The 20,335-nt window shown below is 32.9% G+C and overlaps 1 protein-coding gene across 1 annotated transcript in view; it reads right to left on the bottom strand.

The window, feature by feature from the left end:
* ppp1cc (protein phosphatase 1, catalytic subunit, gamma isozyme) overlaps positions 1–20,335 on the bottom strand; it is a 37,754-nt gene that overhangs the window by 15,660 nt on the left and 1,759 nt on the right. Inside the window, exons 2-3 of the mRNA XM_056457217.1 lie at positions 9,254–9,385; positions 4,941–5,171 (exon numbers count right to left, since the gene is read on the bottom strand). Of these exons, the coding sequence (XP_056313192.1) occupies positions 4,941–5,171; positions 9,254–9,385 (363 nt within the window). The remainder of the gene's footprint in view (positions 1–4,940; positions 5,172–9,253; positions 9,386–20,335) is intronic.

The following is a 20,335-nucleotide window of genomic DNA, read 5'->3' as shown; positions in this document are numbered from 1 at the left end:
AGGAGATTACCCCCAAAAACGTGTAAAGAGCTTTGAGTGTCCAGAAAAGTGCTATATAAATGTATTATATAACTGCTATATAAACTATTTTATTTTGACCATATTATATAATAAATCGCACAGCCCAACATGAGCTTCATATGAGCTTATTTAAAATGAACAGCACTGTGATGAGTGGTTAAAATGTAAATGAATAAAGAGCTCAGAGGGACGCACGCTGCTAAAAATACACAGTGCTTCCCCACACACACACGCTACTGCAACAGTGCTCAATAATTAATTCTGCTCTGAACGAGAGTCACATACAGTTCATCTTAAAAGTGTACGTTTGTCTCTCATTGGAGTTCAATCTGGTCCTGCATTTGCTTCTGTCCACGTGGAGGATTATTTTAGTATGAGCGTCCATGATCAAGCAGGATTAGTGTTTACAATATACTGCAGGTCTCAATATCTCAATGCTCTGTGCTGTTATTACTTTAAAAAGTAAACATATGAAGATGAGATTAGATTAAACTTTATCATTACACTTGTACAACTACAAGGCCACCTAATGCAGTTTAGGTCTAACCAGCAGTGCAATAGCAGCAAGTGCAGGATACAGGTATAAGTTATAAAGTGCAGTTATAGAAAAACTATGGTGATATTTACAGATGGATGTACTATGAACAGTATATACAGACTGTATTAGCTATGAACAGATATTAGCACTAGAGGAATATATGTACAGGATGTTATTAATAATCAGAAGTGTGCAGATAGATATGAACAGAATTTGAAGCATAATATGAAGAAAGGTCTATTTGCCATAATTATTACCACACCACCAAAGCTGCAATTACAAAACTTTTTCGGAAAAAGAAAATTATATATATATAAATATAAATGTTTTAAATAAATATAATGTTTTTAATTTGTTTAGTTTTTTTACATTAAGTGATTTCTCTTTTCCTTATGATCAAACTTCTAATGATTTTTTTAAATTAGGGCCCTTCAAAATAATTATGATAATTACTGATATTTAATACATATTCATTATTTCCTATTTTAATTTCTGTATTTAATTAAATTGTTTACATTTTTTTCAAATAATTAGTCATTTTTACATATTTTTACTATAATACAGCCCTAATTAAAAAAAAATATATATGTTCTGTTGTCATCTGCTTTAATGTGTCCGCCATTATAATTTAATATCAATATTTAATACAGAATTTTATCATAACCAGCTTTGGTTTTTCTAATATTGTTTCTCTCTTAATTTTCCTGGATTTAATTTAGGTGTTTTTATATTGATTAAATATTTCATTTAAAAGTTTGCCATAAGAAAATTAAGACTATTGTTTTCAATTTGTTTTATAGAACCCAACGAAAGTAATTATTAGTTTTATTATTTGATAGTGGTCAATAGCAAATGTTCATCCCTAACATTCTTATTAATCCAAAAAAAAAGTTAATATTTTCATAATAACACGGCCTAAAACCTTTATTTGGACCACACAAAGTTAGTTTTTAATTAGTCTTTGTTGTTTCATTGCAAATTCCATTTTCATCTTAAACATTTTGGTTAATCTAAACAAATACATATATTAATAATATAAACACATTATATTTTACAATGAAAGTCCCCTGAAAACTTCAGAAATTGTTTTGTTGCCATCTTACCTTTCTGATTTTGACTTTAATGAAACAACATGCACCTTTTTGTAAAGCTACTTTGGAACAATCCAAACAATCTGCATTTAGTTTTAAATACTAACAAAACAAAATGCATGGTTTTTAAAAGAAATTTTCCTCATGTTGAGTTTCCTCCTAAAATGTCCTCATTGTACGGTACGGAGATTGATTTATGCTGATGTATATGATTATGTTGACTGCTACAAATATCTTGGTATCTGGTTAGATGGTAAACGGTCATTTAAAACTCATAAATTAATTGCTCAAAAACAGGGTTTATACAGAACTTCTTAAGTTGAATTTAATACCTTTTACTACCTTTTGTAATACCTTTGAGAAAAAATTTAATACCAGCACGACTTAGAGCTGCAACTATAGTGGAGTAAATATCATTCCAAATGGAATAGTATATTGCAGATAACATATATTTAAGTAAAGCAGAGCGATTAATGAAGGTGTCACAATGGCCCTTGGTCCAGTTTTTAAATCAATGTCATATGTTATCAATGTCAATAGCTGCTCTTCTAAGAACAGTGCGGTACGGTAACAGTTGTTTCTCCACTGAGCCTGGAATGGCGTGGCACAATTACAAACCATTCTCGGCCCGGTTAGACAATCGTGCTAAACTGTGCCGATAGATTCGGTGTGTCAGGGCTCAAAATGTACTTTTATACTTGGCAGCACCAGTGCTCCCAACTTCAAATATTTAGGAGCACCACAAAAACTGTAGGAGCACCACTGCAAATAGTATATTAAGGGATTTATTGTATTTGAAAACAACATCGATCAGGAGGACTAACAAACACCAGAAACAACTATCAAACTAATGCTGTGATGATTTATTGATATTTGTGCAATAATTACTAAATGAATGTCTAATAATTATAAAACATGATGACAATAATACTAACAATTAATTACATTTTTCATTATTATGCTGCCTTGAATTTGAGTTATCTGCTATAAAACGTCCTACTGTTACTTTATGAAAAATACATTTATGGTTTGCGTCAAACAAAAATGAAGCATTGCAGTAAGAAATATCTATTTTGCACTATTGTTTTTATATGAATGTCAATTTAATAAATTATATTTCTGCTACAAAACAAATGTAAGATTATAAGAAATCATTCAATTCAAGGCTGAAAGCTGCAAAGCAGTCATTATCAGTAACTAAAGAGAAAAATAATATACATCTCAAGAAAGAATGGACAAAAGAAAGAAAGAAAGGTCTCACTTCTGTCACTCTTTGAAAGTTTTGGTTTCGGCTTGTGTCATTTTAAATAGTCTTGTTATGCACTGAAAAAGAGGCGAGTCAGCCGGCCCAATGTATGACAGGGGCAGAGCAGAATTCCCACGATGCCCACCAGTGCAAAACCGTTCTGTTAAGAGCCGCAGTTTTACTTTAAACGTGAAGCTTCTTTGGCGATGATGTGTACAGTGTTAAATTTTACATTTAGCAGAAATTTGTGCTGAACACGCAGTGAATGCAACGCATCGAGATTCGGGCACCTTCTCAGAAAACACTCGATTGATCTCGGCTGGTGGATCAACATCCACCACATGATCGCTGTCACAGGCGCTATTATTTAGGTGGGGTTTGCAAACCTGCGTACTTTTCACTCTTCAGCCGTTTGCATTTCCACAAAATTTTGAATAAAGGCCTGCACTTAACACAAATTGAAAAAATGTCTAAAAAAATGGGCTCAAAAATGTAATACCTCGTCAGACTAATACGTTTAATGCCCTTGATTTTGGCTAATTTCATTTACTACCTTTTACAACTCTGAAAAAGGTTAAAGGCCACATTGTTTTCTTTACCAAAACAAATTTTTACGCACTCTTCAAAGCAGCATTTGGTCAAATTAACAGTATTACCAATTCTGGATTACGGGGATTTAATTTACAGATCAGCTTCAACAACTCTCCTTCACAAACTGGATGTTATTTACCATGCAGCAATTGGTTTGGTTACTGGTGCACCATTTAATACTCATCACGGTCAACTGTATTCTTTACTGAATTGGCCATCTCTTCAATCATGTTGACAAATTTATTGGTATCTGTTCATTTACAAAACTCTTATTGAGAAAACTACACTATATTCACCGTCACTTCTTAACATTCAGGAAACACATCAAAATCTGTGCTCTAGTGGTTTTGTTAACCTTTGTGTTACGGCCCAAAACTCAACACTGGCTCGAACAACAGCAATCAAGGTTTGAGCCGAACATATGAAAGACACAGACGACTGAATTAATAAATTGACGTTCCGTCAACACTCTTTAATTCACAGAAATAATAAGCAAAACATTAACAAAACAAAAATCAAGTAGACAGGTAGGGCAGCTAAGGAAACAGGTCTCTGACTATACTGTTTTTAAATGGACAGATCTTACCTACAACTCCCGTAAAAGGAATAAAAACAGGTGAGTCTTCCGGGCCACTGCTTACCTTCACTAAACTAAATAAATACCAAAAAGTGACTATGTTTTCATAGCAGGTAGTGGATTATTTTTCAAAGTATCAAAATAAACAAACTAGTTAACAAAAGGTTAACAATAACATAATTCTAAGGAGAGCGGCATGTAGATGGATCGCCTGGCATGCGGAGCACCGCCAGCCAGACCGCCTGAGCGCAAGCAACCACCAAACTGCGGGAGAGCAAGAGACAGAGAGAGAGACTGAACTGCCTTTGCTGTCAGCTTTATATACTGGGAATCCCCCGTGACGTCACGGGCGACATCCAATCCTAGACAAGCCGGGTAGGAAACTCCTCCTATAACTCAAGCGCAACAAGCACAAACCCGCAAGAAATAAATAAATTAAATAAAAACACAGACCCATGTCACACCTTGTATACCCAAAGTTTGCGCTTCATTTGGTCGCTACTCTTCAGTTCTCTGCTGCTGATGCTTGAAATCCTTTACAGCAGACCTTAAATATCAATACTTTCATTAAACCCTCATCCTTTAAACATTCAATCCAGTTATTAGTACAAGAGCTCTGTGCTTGTTTTTAGCTTTTCCTTGGTCTTATATGTTACTATCTGCATTTGTGAAATTGTTATTGTATTGTGTCCCTGCTGCTTTGTACTGTATCTGCTTGTTAAGTTGTCTCTTTGCCAGGTCGTCATTGTAAATGAGAACCAGTTCTCAATTGACTTTCCTGGTTAAATAAAGGTTATTAACAAGAACTACTGTGGGTAGAGCTACAATATAATCTGCTTTCATTTGTCTGGAATTATAATGTAAGTGTCCACTTACACTCGTCGTAGAAGCCGTAGATGCGGTTGATGGAGGCGCACTCGTGATTCCCCCTCAGCAGAAAGAAGTTCTCCGGGTATTTGATCTTGTAGGCCAGAAGCAGACAGATGGTCTCCAGAGACTGCTTCCCTCGGTCCACATAATCTCCCAGGAACAGGTAATTACTCTCAGGTGGGTATCCTCCATACTCGAAGAGTCGAAGCAGGTCATAGTACTGACCGTGGATGTCACCTGTGCAGACACCAGTGCATATTATTCACCACACTACCATCAAAATGAGCATTTACATGTAGCTTACCTGTAAAAAAACAACTAAAACTGAAATCATTTATAAAACTACATAGCCTCTCTCTCAAAATATAAATTACTAAACATAAATAAAAATAAAATGATTACTATATAGCCACTCTCAAAATATAAATTATATAAATGACTAAACACCCTTAAATTAATTTACAAAACTATATATAGCCACTCTCAAAATATAAATATGTATATAAATGACATATAATTAAAATTTTACTAATTTATAAAACTATATAGCCAAAAATATTTTATATATATGACACATCCACAGTCATATCACCCTGCAGCCTAAGAGAGGTTACTCACTGAAGCCAAGCAGGGCTGGGCCTGGTCAGTATCTGGATGGGAGACCACATGGGAAAACTAGGCTGCTGTTGGCAGTGGTGTTAGTGAGGCCAGCAGGGGGCACACAACCTGTGGTCTGTGTAAGTCCTAATGCCTCAGTATAGTGTAGGGGACACTTTACAGTGTCAGTGAATACCGTCTTTCGGATGAGACGTTAAACCGAGGTCCTGACTCTCTGTGGTCATTAATGATCCCATAGCAGTTCTGGTAAAGAGTAGAGGTGTAGCCCCGGTGTCCTGGCCAAATTCCCTCCATCAGCCTTTACCAATCATGGCCTCCCAATCATCCACATCCACTGAATTGGCTCTATCACCATCTCTTCATTCAACCTGTAGCTGGTGTGTGGTGAAGCACTGGCGGCGTTGTCCTGTGGCTGCCGTCGCATCATCCAATTGGATGCTGCACACTGGTAGTGGTATGTAGAGACCCCCCACTCCCCCCATGATTGTGAAGCGCTTTGGGTGTATGGCTATATACAATAATTGCGCTATATAAATACACATTACATTACCATAATATGATATTTCTGACTACTTTCAGAAATTAGGAAAATATTAGTTATTTGTCATTTATATACATATATTTGATGCATATAAATGACAAATAACTAAAATTTAAATAATTAATAAAACTATACAGCCACTATCAAAATATATATATATATAAATGATAAAAAATAAATAATATTATTAATAATAATAACAACAACAACAACAACAACAACAACAACAACAACAACAACAACAACAACAACAACAACAACAACAACAACAACAACAACAACAACAACAACAACAACAACTAATAAAAGTATATGGCCACTATTAAAATATAAATATACAAATGACAAAAAATAAATTATATTAATGATGATAATAATAATAATAATAATAATAAATAAAACTATTAAGCCACTATCAAAATATAAATATATAAATGATAAAAAAATAAATATAATGATAATAATAATTAATAAAACTATATAGACACTATCAAAATATAAATATATAAATGACAAAAAATAAATAATAATAATAATAATAATAATAATAATAATAATAATAATAATAATAATAATAATAATAGAGCAATTCCAGCGTTATGGATGTGACATTTGCAGTAAAAACTCAAAACATGAATTCGCATAGAAAGTATACGTTAACATTATATTGAAACATCTGTTTATATTTTCCAGAATAACTGACCACAGAGTTACTGGGCCAGAAAAATATCCATCTGTAAACATGTCTTGTACTTTAAATGAGGAAAATAAACATGCGATATGGATGTGACATAAAGACTGCAGGTTTACAGTGCACAACATACTCTGTAGAAATTCTGTGAATTAAACAGCACAACCCAAAAGTAACCATAATAATCAAACGGGTAACAGTTGGGTCACTATAAAACAAAAATAATTGGTTTTATTTTATCGAATATTTTCATATTTATGAGGAAAAAATGTTGTTATGGATGTGACATCTCTAGGTTATGGATGTGACGGATGTGAAATTGCCACTTGTGCGACTTTGGTAAATCAAATATAATAGTTTGCAAACACTGACAGATGCATTTGAGTATTTCTAAACTGTATTTTACTTACTTTAAAATACTTGCTTACACAAAAAACCCAGAAACGCTTTCCGTATTTTGGTGAAAACTTTTTTTTTTTTTTTCATGGCAAGGTTGACATTTGCACGGAATTGCTCAATAATAATTTAAAAAACTATATAGCCACTATCAAAATATAGTTATATAAATGACAAAAATATATAATATTAATAATTAATAAAACTATATAGCCACCATCAAAATATAAATAAATGTATTTATAAAATATTTGTAAATGTATATAAATGACAAAAAATATATAATATTAATAATAATAATAATAATTTATAAAACTATATAGCCACTATCAAAATATAAATATAAAATGACAAAAAATATATAATTTTAATAATAATAATAATAATAATTTATAAAACTATATAGCCACTATCAAAATATAAATATAAATGACAAAAATATATAATTTTAATAATAATAATAATAATAATAATAATAATAATAATAATAATAATAATAATAATAATTTATAAAACTATTTAGCCACAATCAAAATATAAATATAAATGACAAAAATATATAATTTTAATAATAATAATAATAATTTATAAAACTATATAGCCACTATCAAAATATAAATATAAATGACAAAAATATATAATTTTAATAATAATAATAATAATAATAATAATAATAATAATAATAATAATAATAATAATAATAATAATAATAATTTATAAAACTATTTAGCCACAATCAAAATATAAATATAAATGACAAAAATATATAATTTTAATAATAATAATAATAATAATAATAATAATTTATAAAACTATTTAGCCACTATCAAAATATAAACATAAATGACAAAATATATATATATAATTTTAATAATAATAATAATAATAATAATAATAATAATAATAATAATAATAATAATAATAATAATAATAATAATTTATAAAACTATTTAGCCACTATCAAAATATAAACATAAATGACAAAATATATATATAATTTTAATAATAATAATAATAATAATAATAATAATAATAATAATAATTTATAAAACTATTTAGCCACTATCAAAATATAAACATAAATGACAAAATATATATATAATTTTAATAATAATAATAATAATAATAATAATAATAATAATAATAATAATAATAATAATAATAATAATTTATAAAACTATTTAGCCACTATCAAAATATAAACATAAATGACAAAATATATATATAATTTTAATAATAATAATAATAATAATAATAAAATTAATAATAATAATAATAATAATTTATAAAACTATTTAGCCACAATCAAAATATAAATATAAATGACAAAAATATATATTTTTAATAATAATAATAATAATAATAATTTATAAAACTATTTAGCCACTATCAAAATATAAACATAAATGACAAAATATATATATAATTTTAATAATAATAATAATAATAATAATAATAATAATAATAATAATAATTTATAAAACTATTTAGCCACAATCAAAATATAAATATAAATGACAAAAATATATATTTTTAATAATAATAATAATAATAATTTATAAAACTATTTAGCCACTATAAAAATATAAATATAAATGACAAAAATATATATTTTTAATAATAATAATAATAATAATAATAATAATTTATAAAACTATATAGCCACTATCAAAATATAAATATATAAATGACAATAAATAAATAATTATTAATAATATTAATAATAATAATTTATAAAACAATATAAATATAAATATTTAGCCACTATCAAAAAAATATAAACACGTATATAAATGACAACAATTTCTTTAATTAATTTATAAAACTATAAAGTCACTCTCAAAATGTAAACATGTATATAAATGACAAAAACAATTATACAATATAGCCTCTCTAAAAAAACTAAAATAATGTATAAAACTATAGTCCCTCTCAAAATATAAATATGTATATAAGTGACAAATTAAATTATAATTATACAATTTATAAAGCCATATAGCCGCTCAAAATATAAACAAGTACATAAATGACAAAAATGATATACATGCTGAATAAGCAGGTTCAGTAACTCACCGCAGATCTTGAGCGGCGCTTCGAGCTCCAGCAGGATCGGCTGACTGAGGAAAATCTCTCGAGATTTCAGACACAATCCTCGAATCTCGTTCTCCTGCAGCTGAACGTTCTTACCGGGCTTCGACCCTCTCACTGCAAACACACACGAACACACGTTTACATTCCCCAAAGAGAAATATAAAAGAGAAAGCAATAAACGAACACTAATGACGGTTACATAATTGCAATTATGCTTAATAAGAGTGCAAGTGATGTTGCTTTTATACCGTCTCCCTAGTACATGTTAGTCTATATTACGGCTGATACATTATGATAATCAGGGAAAATTCTGGATGCAATATTTTGTTAACTTAAGTTTGCATGTTCTCCCCATGTTGGCGTGGGTTTCCTCCGTGTTCTCCGGTTTCCCTCACAGTCCAAACACATGCGCTATAGGGGAACTGATGAACTAAATTGGCCGTAGTGTATGAGTGTGTGTGTGAATGAGTGTGTATGGTTGTTTCCCAATACTGGGTTGCGGCTGGAAGGCCATCCGCTGCATAAAACATATGCTGGAATAGTTGAATTACTTAACCTGGCATGTTCAATGCTTCAATATAGCTTGCATGTTTCTTAAATGTGTTCATTGGGTTGAAAAAGTAGACTACCCAGACATTTAAGAGCATATTTTTTATCCAAAGTTATCATACCTTCAGAATCTTACACCGGCCCAGGCCTAGTGACTATTGCAGATGTGCACATTGATGCTGAAACGATATATTGTGCAGCACTACATGTATCATGAGGCTCTTGCCAAAACAAAGCCCTATTATGCAGATCCACATGGCCTTTCTGTGATCCGCTGCTATAAGGGAAGTAGGTTAGCATCACTACTGAAGTCTGCAGACGTGCCCTACTTGCAGAGGATCAAAGTGACCTACAGGATTCATCCCTAATGTGCACACGGATCAACCCGCAGTCTCATTTCCCCCGCTTTCAATGCCTACTTGCAATGTTTGCAGTTTTCACATCGATCTCATTTTTATTGCGCCAAAACTCCAGGGAATAGTCAAAGCCTGGCCTGTGCACCATGACAGCCTGTTACTGCCCAGCATTTCTATTTTTACTCTCTGTTTTGAGCAACTGGCTCACAGTACTGCAGCTCTGGACTGAAGATCGCTTTGTTGGTTACCCAAAGTTAAAAGACGGGTGGGCGGATGGAACATACCGTACAAATTATTCAACTACTGAATGGATTATCCATATAGAGGGAGCTTTCATTTAAGTACATTTTCCATTGACAAATAATGCATGAATGTTCTTGCTTAATACATTTGTTGTGATAAAAATTACACGATAAAGTAATTAACCTGATGCTAAATTTTGGTGCTAATAATTAAATGACAAAATAATGCTAGGAAGCATTAAAAAATTTTTTTAAAAACATAATAAAAAAAAACTGTAATTGTAAAATGTTATCAAATATGTAATAATAATAATAATAATAATAATACATTATAATTACATTTAAATATTATTTTTTCATTTAAATATAATTATAATATTAAAACTACAATTAAATAATTTGTAGTAGTACAGAATATTTAATATACACAAATATTTCATTTATAAAACAATTTAGAGCTTTTAACATTTTACAATTACGGTTAAATAATATTCACAAGCTCCTCTTTAACAACTCCACAGTCCCCAGAGCTCAATCCAATAGAGCACCTTTGGGATGTGGTGGAACGGGAGATTGGCATCATGGATGTGCAGCCGACAAATCTGCAGCAACTGCGTGATGCTATCATGTCAATATGGAGCAAAATCTCTGAGGAATATTTCCAGTAGCTTGTTGAATCTCTGACATGAAGGATTAAGGCAGTTCTGGGTGTCCAACATAGTACTAGTCAGGTGTACCTAATAAAGTGGCCAGTGAGAGTAGGTGTAAAGGTGGAATGCATTGATCATTTACACCATTGCCAGCCTGAATAATCTTACTACAGGAACCTGAGCAAACTGAAAGCAACACAACAAAGCAAAGTAAGACACACAACAGGGCTAGAAGATGTAAAAAAACAAAACAAGTCACAACAATGAGCAATGGGCTCTTTTAATGAGTTCTTAGTGACATCATTGAATGAGATGATGTCAAGTCGCTCCATCACCATTAGCTAAACCATTCGTAAAGGAATTGTCAGCCAAACAACAACACACAGATGCATGTGTAAGGCATGATGTTAAAATCTGCACTTCTGAGTCTCGTTTACTTTATATTAACTTTAATGAAAATAATACATGTTACATGGCCTATAGAGCAAGGTAAACAACATATAGAGTTTCTAAAAAGGTGATATTTGAATAGGTACACAAAAACTACCACTTTAAAACTGACAAGGGGGAAAAGTAAACAATGACCATTTATTTTTGCATGAACTGTCTCTTTAAATTCAGATGCACATGGATAAGCTTTGGGTGTAATTATACATGTATAAACAGGGTGTTTCTTCCCATCCCACATCAGATGCCTTTTGTTTTCAACTATAAAGCAAACAATGCTCATTGTTTTTGAGACGGAGTTTACTTTCATTTTCTCAATCGCAGTGAAACAGCTTCTGCTGTATGTCAGTGAAAGACTGTCCAGCAAACACACACGCAGTGAATTGTGCAGAGTTTCTGTGTTTTTAAGTAGTTACAGTGTTTTAATTACTCACGCTCGCCTCCCTCACCATAGTAAGCTACCGTGACATAGCGCATATGAGATAAAGGACATCACTACGTAATAACCGGTTATGATCTATTACTGAACTGGTTCTGAATTGTCTGCATCGCGGTGCACCGAAGAAACAATTCAAATTTGACACCTCTAATCCCAACACTCAAAAACACTCCCAACACCACATGTTGCATATTTTATATTATTTGCATATAGTATCGTGAAGCCCTAATTAACATCTCTGTAGACAGTCTACATTGAAGGACAGCTAGATTTAAGGCTGATACTTCTGCGTTGAGAGATCGGCGTGACCCACATCGCCTGCCTTGTGTGTAGTCGTGCATTTTTACTTCTGCGTGCGGTTTGTGTTGCTCTGCAATAACACTTCCGAAGCGCTAGCTGGCAGTAGGTTATGTTCCTCTGAGTTTCTTCTCAGATGTTTCGCTTTTTTCTGAACGTTACCTTAATGTACAAGTGGCTCAAACTCGCTCATTCAGAGGAGGGAACCCAGCGGACGTGCAACAACTTTATGATTAAAGTAAACAAATCCTTCATGGGACTCGATACTCGTAAACAATCGCTCCATCAGGCTTGTAGAGTAGTTGAATACTTTGTATGCTATGTTCCGTCCGCCCACCCGTCTTTAACTTTGGGTAACCAATAGGAGTGGGGGGAAAAAATTGATATTGCAATATATTGTTGTGCTTACTGTCTCACTAAATAATCGATACACTAACGGCCAAGTGTATAGCCAACAGTAGCGAGAAGAATGGCGGAAAATAATGAAAAACAAATCAAAAACCCACCTGCTAGTTTCCACTCTAAAGCGTGGAGACACTTCAGGTGTTCGGGACGGAAAGGCACTGGATTAAAAACTATGCAATCTGCAAGAACTGCTTTGCAAAGATAAAATATAACAGCAACTCTGCGAATCTGGAAATGCACCTCATACGCTATCATGGTGAACTACTCTCAGGAGATAATGAGGGCAAACCAAGTCAGTTGACAATCCCTACTGCATTCAAAGCACAGCTCCCCTTTGGCTCGCCGAGGGCACAGAGTATCACCAAGTCTATCGCTGAATTTATTTGCAAGGCCCTTACAGCGTGGTCGAGAATGATGGATTTTGCAGAATGCTGGCAACACTGGAACCGAGATACCGAGTCGTCGGTACTTTACAGACAAAGTCATCCCTGCATTGTATGCAGATACCAGGGCCAAAGTGGAGGGTGCCCTCCGGTCTGCTAAATGGATTGCACTAACCTGTGATAGTTGGACATCAAGGGCCACAGAGTCATTTAAGACCAGCAGGCAGTGAGTTATGCAAATGCATATTTCTTTGTTGGAAATGTTTGCATTAATAAATGCATAAGATTTCCTTATTATAGGTATTTTTTCCATTTCAGTCACAAATATCGTGATATATCGTTGATGAAATTTCTTACAAACTATTAAATATTGTAGATATCGCGACTAATGATATTATCATTATTGTGGGACACATATCGCCACAGAATTTAATCATGTATCTGTATCGTCCCACCCCTAATAACCAACAAAGCGATCTTCAGTCCAGAGCCGCAGTACTGTAAGCCAGTTGCTCAAAACACAGAGTACAAATACAAAATGCTGGGCAGTAACAGGCAGTCATGGTGGACAGGTCAGGCTTTTGACTATTCCCTGGAGTTTTGGCGCAATAAAAAGAAGCACCGCCCACACGCGTCACAGCTACCAAGTCGACCAATCACAAGAGTTTGTGCTGCGTGTCGCTGTGACATTTAGTTGAGGTGGGCATCAGCCACAATGAGGGTTATGTGACCATGCGAAGGCTCACCGGACCACACGCATCCACTTGACGCAGAAGTATACATCAGCCTTTAGGTATTGGACGATAACTGGTTTCAAGGTTTACCACAGATTGGAAAAGTCAAGGTTTTAAAACCGCTAAACCTTTCTGTTGTACCATTCCAACGGTATTCGTAACGTTTTTTTTTAGGGCAACAGCATCTCCAGCAGACATTGACCCTCCACATCAAGAGCTGCTGGTCAGCCCACGATTCAGCAAACCTCTGAAAAACACCTTAACAAACATTGCTTATAAACCAACATCCAGCATGCTGTAGAGCTGAAAAGAAAGATATCCGAAGATGCCTTTTCAAGTTTTAGAAACTAATCAAGACAGCAGAAGTCAATCATTTATTTTAATTATTTAGCCTGACATGTTTACTGCTCCACAATATTAGAAACGTTTATTAAAAATCACAATAATTACACATTAGTTCCTTAATCACAATACTGTGAATACATCACAAACTGCAAATAAAATATTTTCCGAAAACCCACAGTATGACCAGCTTTTAAAAGCAGTTTCCTCAACATTGGCACACCGATTGAGCACATTACGAGGTTTACCACGTGAACTGTGCTAGCATGCATACTGTGAGTCACTGCTTCATAATGCTTGACTTTCCTCCACACCACCAACTGTTCCTCACAGCAGCTCTCCTTCACTACAAAGACAACAACAACACTGAGAAACACCACAGGATGATTAAAACCCACAATATGCAGAGCAGAGCCATTGAGCCTGGAGTGGAGTTTCACAGTGAATGAAGCCAAAAGATGATGCAAGCAGAAGTAAAATAACTGTGACATACGTCAGGTGTGCGGGAGAAGTCTTATTTTACCATCAGAAACTCCCTAGACATGAAGCACACATTCCAGACTACACCTTCTCACAAGTGCGCACGTGCACAAACTCACATACCAACATAAACACGGAGTTAAACAACAACTGAGGAGTTTGGCATTAAATCTGAGGAAAAGTTTTTACAGTTCAGTACAGTTCATAAGCATAGCCAGAATCTCTGCAGTTTTATGGATTTCTTATGGATTATTTTGTGTGTATAGGGGCTGAAACATTAAATACATATTAATAATAACTAGTGCTGGGTAGGGCTGTGCAATTAATCGAAATCGAATCGCAATCGTGATTTGAAGCATTGCGATTAGCTAAATCGCAAGAGGCTGCGATTTGACATGTCTATTATATAAATTCCTCCGCTCAGAGCAAATGACGGCCGTCTGTGTGTGACAGCCTTACCGGCCAATTGAGTGAGCACACTGTCATTCTGCCCAATCAGAATTGCGCAACCGAACTATGCGGAACACCTACAATAACAAACAGTAAAGCGTGAACGAGTGGGATGATGGCGTCTGCCGCTTCAGAAGCATTAATATCAAAGAAAAACAGCACGTCGGTAATACGGGAATATTTTGGTTTCAATGTCATAGACACCGAACAAAACCAGGTAATTTGTAAGAGCTGTCGCAGAATTGTTGCCACATCACGAGGAAATACAACCAGCACCTAAAAAAAGCACCACAGGCGGCTATATGAGGAGCATCTTGCTAAAAAAGCAGAGGCATAGATTTAGCATGGATGGAGAGAAACTATTGAAATAATTTATTCACTTGAAAAAAATAATAAAAAAATTGCGCAGTCAATATTAACCTACACATGCAGAAAAAGGTTAGGTCTCATCTCTCGTCGAGTCGCATCTCCCCGAAACACATATGAAGACTGTGATTGGCTGAGCCTTTCCCTGCTGTCATGTGAGTCTGTAGCTGCATTCAGAAAAGCAGTGCCAAAACAGCACAGGTTAATTTCCCGTGCAAGAATAGTGTGTGAGGTGTGTGACACACAGAGGTGAGGATGGCGGCAGTAAAAAAGAACATAGAGCTTTTTTTCAACGAAAAGTGTAAGTCACATAAACTTAAGTTCGCTACTGAATGAGTCCAATATGATAATGCCGCTATTGCATAATCATGTCCAATATATATATATAAATATATAAATAAATAAATAAATAAATATATATATATAATTAAATAAATATACACATATATATATATATATATATATATATATATATATATATATATATATATATAATTAAATAAATATATATATATATATATATATATATATATATATATATATATATAATTAAATAATTAATCAAATAAATAATTTTTTTTAATTATTTATTTATATCTCATTATTGTTCAATATGGAAAAGAATTAATTGAGATTGCATTTTGACCATATCGCTCAGCCCAAGCTTCAATGTATATACATATAAGTAAATAACATAAGTAAATTTCTTTGCTGTGTACTCGATATACAGGACTTCAGGATTACTCAGTTCGAGTCATTATTACAGTCTGGTACAATGAGTACAAATGCATCTGTTTATTTGTTGTTGTGTAGATGTCAACCTCATGATTACAATAGCGTGCCTGTGGTCACTTTCCCCAATTAAAATAACGTAATAAACAAGTGTGAATCCTCAAACAATCATGTCATTTCATATCTACTAATGACGACTGCTTCAAAAGATGAATCAATTAGACAATTTTAATAATAGCCACTTCTTAATAGTACCTCTACATCATTAGAATTTTGTACAATACGATTTGGTTTATCATTATGCTAGCAATTACAATAATGCGCCAGGCCTACATAAACGCACAAGACAAAAAACATAAGATGCACAAAACAAGTCTTTAAGTGTCCAGTCCTCCCCAAAAAACAAAGTACAACATGAATAAAACAAATAAACCATCTCTTCTGTAAGATAAGTACACAACCAAAACCGCACAAAAAGTATTATAATATTAATATAGTGCAAATGATTATTAATATAAAACTACAAACACAGAAACACCTCTGCTTTTAGTCTATGCCTTGTATAAGCAGTCAAATGGCTGCTGGTATGAAACTATCTTTGTATTGTGTAGCTCTACAGTTTAAAGATATGAGAGATGCTGAAATACACTGTACTTTTATCCTAAACACTTCAATTCATTAAAAAAAAAAAAAAAAAAAAAAAAAAAAAAAAAAAAAAAAAACTCTTGTCCACAGTTATATAACAGGAGCAGACTGCCAAGGGAACAGCCGTATTAATACAAGTGGAACAGATATAGGTACACTCCTCACACCCAGCCTGGTTTCTAGGCTGTATAGCAATAAACATGCAGGTGGTGCAACTGGCTCCATCTAAACTCTGAGGAGGTGGAAAAACAGGGTGAGGTTTCTAAGAAACACTGTTAACATTGTAAAGCATCACAAGAGGAGCTCACATAAAACATAAAAAATATATATTAGGCTCAAAGAGTTGATGTCTAATTATGACATACATAGTAATAAAATAAAGCAAAATATGAAATTCAGCAAGACTAACATTAAAAAAAAATCTATCAGCTGACACTATAATTACTAGAACCATGTTAAGTTGCTTTTACAATCTACATTGTAAAAAGCTCTATATAAATAAACATGAATTGAATTTAGTTTGTCACAATTCATGATATTAAACCAATAAATAACAGTATTAGTTTAATAAACTACTAATTACTGTTTATTAATAGTTATAAGGTAGAAGATAGATTTAGATTTTGGGTAGGATTAGGGATGTAGAATAATACCGTACTTTATAACTAATAATGAACAGTTTTAACAGGCAGGTTATAAGCCAGTAGTATAGCCTGAATTGTGACCTAAACTAAAGTGTTAAACAGGTCACACACCAGAAGCGCCACTCGACTTGACTCAGGACACTGTTCATTTCTCTGCCACGCGACATCTGATTAGTTTTATGTTAAATATCATGCGAATGTCCACGTCTGGTGTGTGTGATCCTGCGCGCCGTGTCGCATGACACTGTTGCCTCACAACAAGAAGTTTGCTGGTTTGAGCCCGGGCATGGGTCAGTTGGTGTTTCTGTATGGAGTTTGCATGTTCTCCCTGTGTTGGCGTGCGTTTCCTCCGGGTGCTCCAGTTTCCCCCACAGTCCAAACAAATTGTGTGTGTGTGTGTGTGTATATATCTGTGAGGGGTGCTTCCCAGTACTGGGTTGCACCTGTAAGCGCATCCGCTGCGTAAAACATATGCTGGATAAGTTAGCGGTTCATTCCGCTGTGGCGACCCCTGATAAACAAAGCGACTAAGCCGAAGGAAAATGAATAAATTAATGAATTACTAGCGTGTACAAGTGTTACCATATATTGTTTTCCTTTTTCTTTGCTTTTCATCCTGACATATTATAGCAAACAACTCATTCAAAATAAAAATTCATTAACATGCGAGTTGTTGTTTTTTTATTAACATTTTTTTCAATTCAAGTAATGCAAACAAACAAACTTCTTTTTTTTTATTAATTAAATTTTGTAAAGTATGCACCCTATTATTAGCATGATGAATAAGTAGTCAAACTCATGTATTTTAATGCAGTCAATGTATCCGTTAGTTCAGGTCTGACCTTCATGTCGAAGCATAAACAATAAATCATGGCTATTATTTCTATAAACAATTCTGGAGATAAGTAAAGATGTGCATGTTCTGCTCTCCATGTTCAAAAACACATATTGGTGCTGTAAATGTTTGGTACGGGTCTTTTAGTTAGGTGAATGTGTCTTATATTTAATATGTCTTATGTTTATAAATGTAGATATTGGAGGAGAATTTGGCTTTTACATGTTTGCAGACCTTTTTTTTAATCCGAGTACTAATTAGGAAGATTAATAAAAACCAAACGTAATAATTTGACCTGTTAATTGTAGCCTTTAATATTAAAGCAAAAAGAAAAAACTATTCAAACATACCACTAGGAATAAAAACACACAAACAAACAAGATATATCAGACATTTTACATTAATACATGATAAAGATAAATAAATAAATAAATAATTTGGTCAAATCTTTACTAAATAGTTCTTCAAAACTTCATTCAAAAGTATTCTACAAACAATAAAAGCAGGACAGTCTAATAAAACGTTTAACAGAGAGAGGAATCTTGGAAAATATGCAATGAGTAGGGTATTCCTAATATACTGGTAATATATATTTATTTATAAAATAAATCATTTCATATTTAGTGCATTATATGCCCATTTGTGATATCACTGACATTTTTAAAAATACATTTGCTTAATTGTTTTTTTATTGATAATTGTGATGTAAATTATTACTGTGATTTGATTATGAAAGTTTGTAATTCCGGCTTTGGTTGCAGTCTTATTGTGTTTGTAAATGTTTCGGCACTATGAGCTTGAGAAATGTGCATGAAAATTAAACATTATTATTACACAAATATAATTAATAGCATCTCTCCTTGACAATTTCAAAATTGTAGCGCAGCCATTATTTCACACTGGATGAAAATAAGCCAAAACAGTAAAAGAAAATCTGTAAATAAGCAGTTTTCTGTATTTTGTGATTCATGTTTTTATTTTTCCTCATTTATTTCTGCTTTTGAATTGCATTATTACTTTCCTCCAACAACATTTAACCTCGTAATGTTAAAAAAAGTGACTTATTTACATTTTTAATAGCTTAAAGTGATATTGTTTGGGTTGGTGTTGTATATTACGCTACAGAAACCTTGTAATAAACTGCAGCACATTCTGTTATTTTACAGTCTTATTTCTCTAGATATTATTTCTTTTATATTATATTATTTCAAACCACTAAAATGTCAATAAAAGTCACTTTGTTAAACTGTAGAGTTGAATTTTAAACATTAAAAGTAGACAGAGGAGAGAATAACATCCCATAATGCAATTCACACACTGTAAAACCCAAAAAGTTAAGGTACCGTTTGAGGAAACCAATTACAACAAACCATTTAAGTTAAAAAACTAATCCTAATGAGTACTGTGAACTTAATCCATTTGAGTAAACAAAGCAATTTGAGTACTGTAAAACCCAATAAATGAAGAGAACTCAAACCATCTAAGTACTGTAAAACCCAATAAGTTAAGGCAACTCAAACAGTTTGAGGAAACCGATTGCTACAAACCATGAGTTAAACCAATTTACTGTATACGAGTACTGTGAACTTACTCCATTTAAGTTGAAGTAATGAGGTACTTAATTAACTCATCACCTTCAACACTGAGTTCAAAACTCTTTTTAAACTAATAAATTAACTTTCAGTAAATTTTGAGTTAACTACACCCATTTCATTTGATTAAGTTGATTGTTGGGTTTTACAGTGCAAGCGCAAATAATCCCAAAGCACACAAAATACAGAAACGGTTTATTAACACATTTTTAATAGTGTAAGTGGACTACAAGGTACATGTATACAAGTATGTGTTATGTTGAAGTCACTACTGCAGAAAGTACAAGTAAAAATGGGTCAAAGCTGCTGCAGTGCTGAATCTAAAGTCAGAATCTCTTCTGAAGGATAGCAAATCAAACACACAAAACACACCTTGAAAATGCATTTAATGCTAGTCTAAAAAATAATATCTGCCAATATGAACCGTGCTGCATATAAAAGTGAAACGAGCGAGAAATGTTATGTAAATGCATTTC

Source organism: Danio aesculapii, chromosome 5 (assembly GCF_903798145.1).
Source record: "Danio aesculapii chromosome 5, fDanAes4.1, whole genome shotgun sequence".
NCBI classification, from domain to species: Eukaryota; Metazoa; Chordata; class Actinopteri; order Cypriniformes; family Danionidae; genus Danio; species Danio aesculapii.
This window is presented reverse-complemented; position numbering and strand designations above follow the sequence as displayed.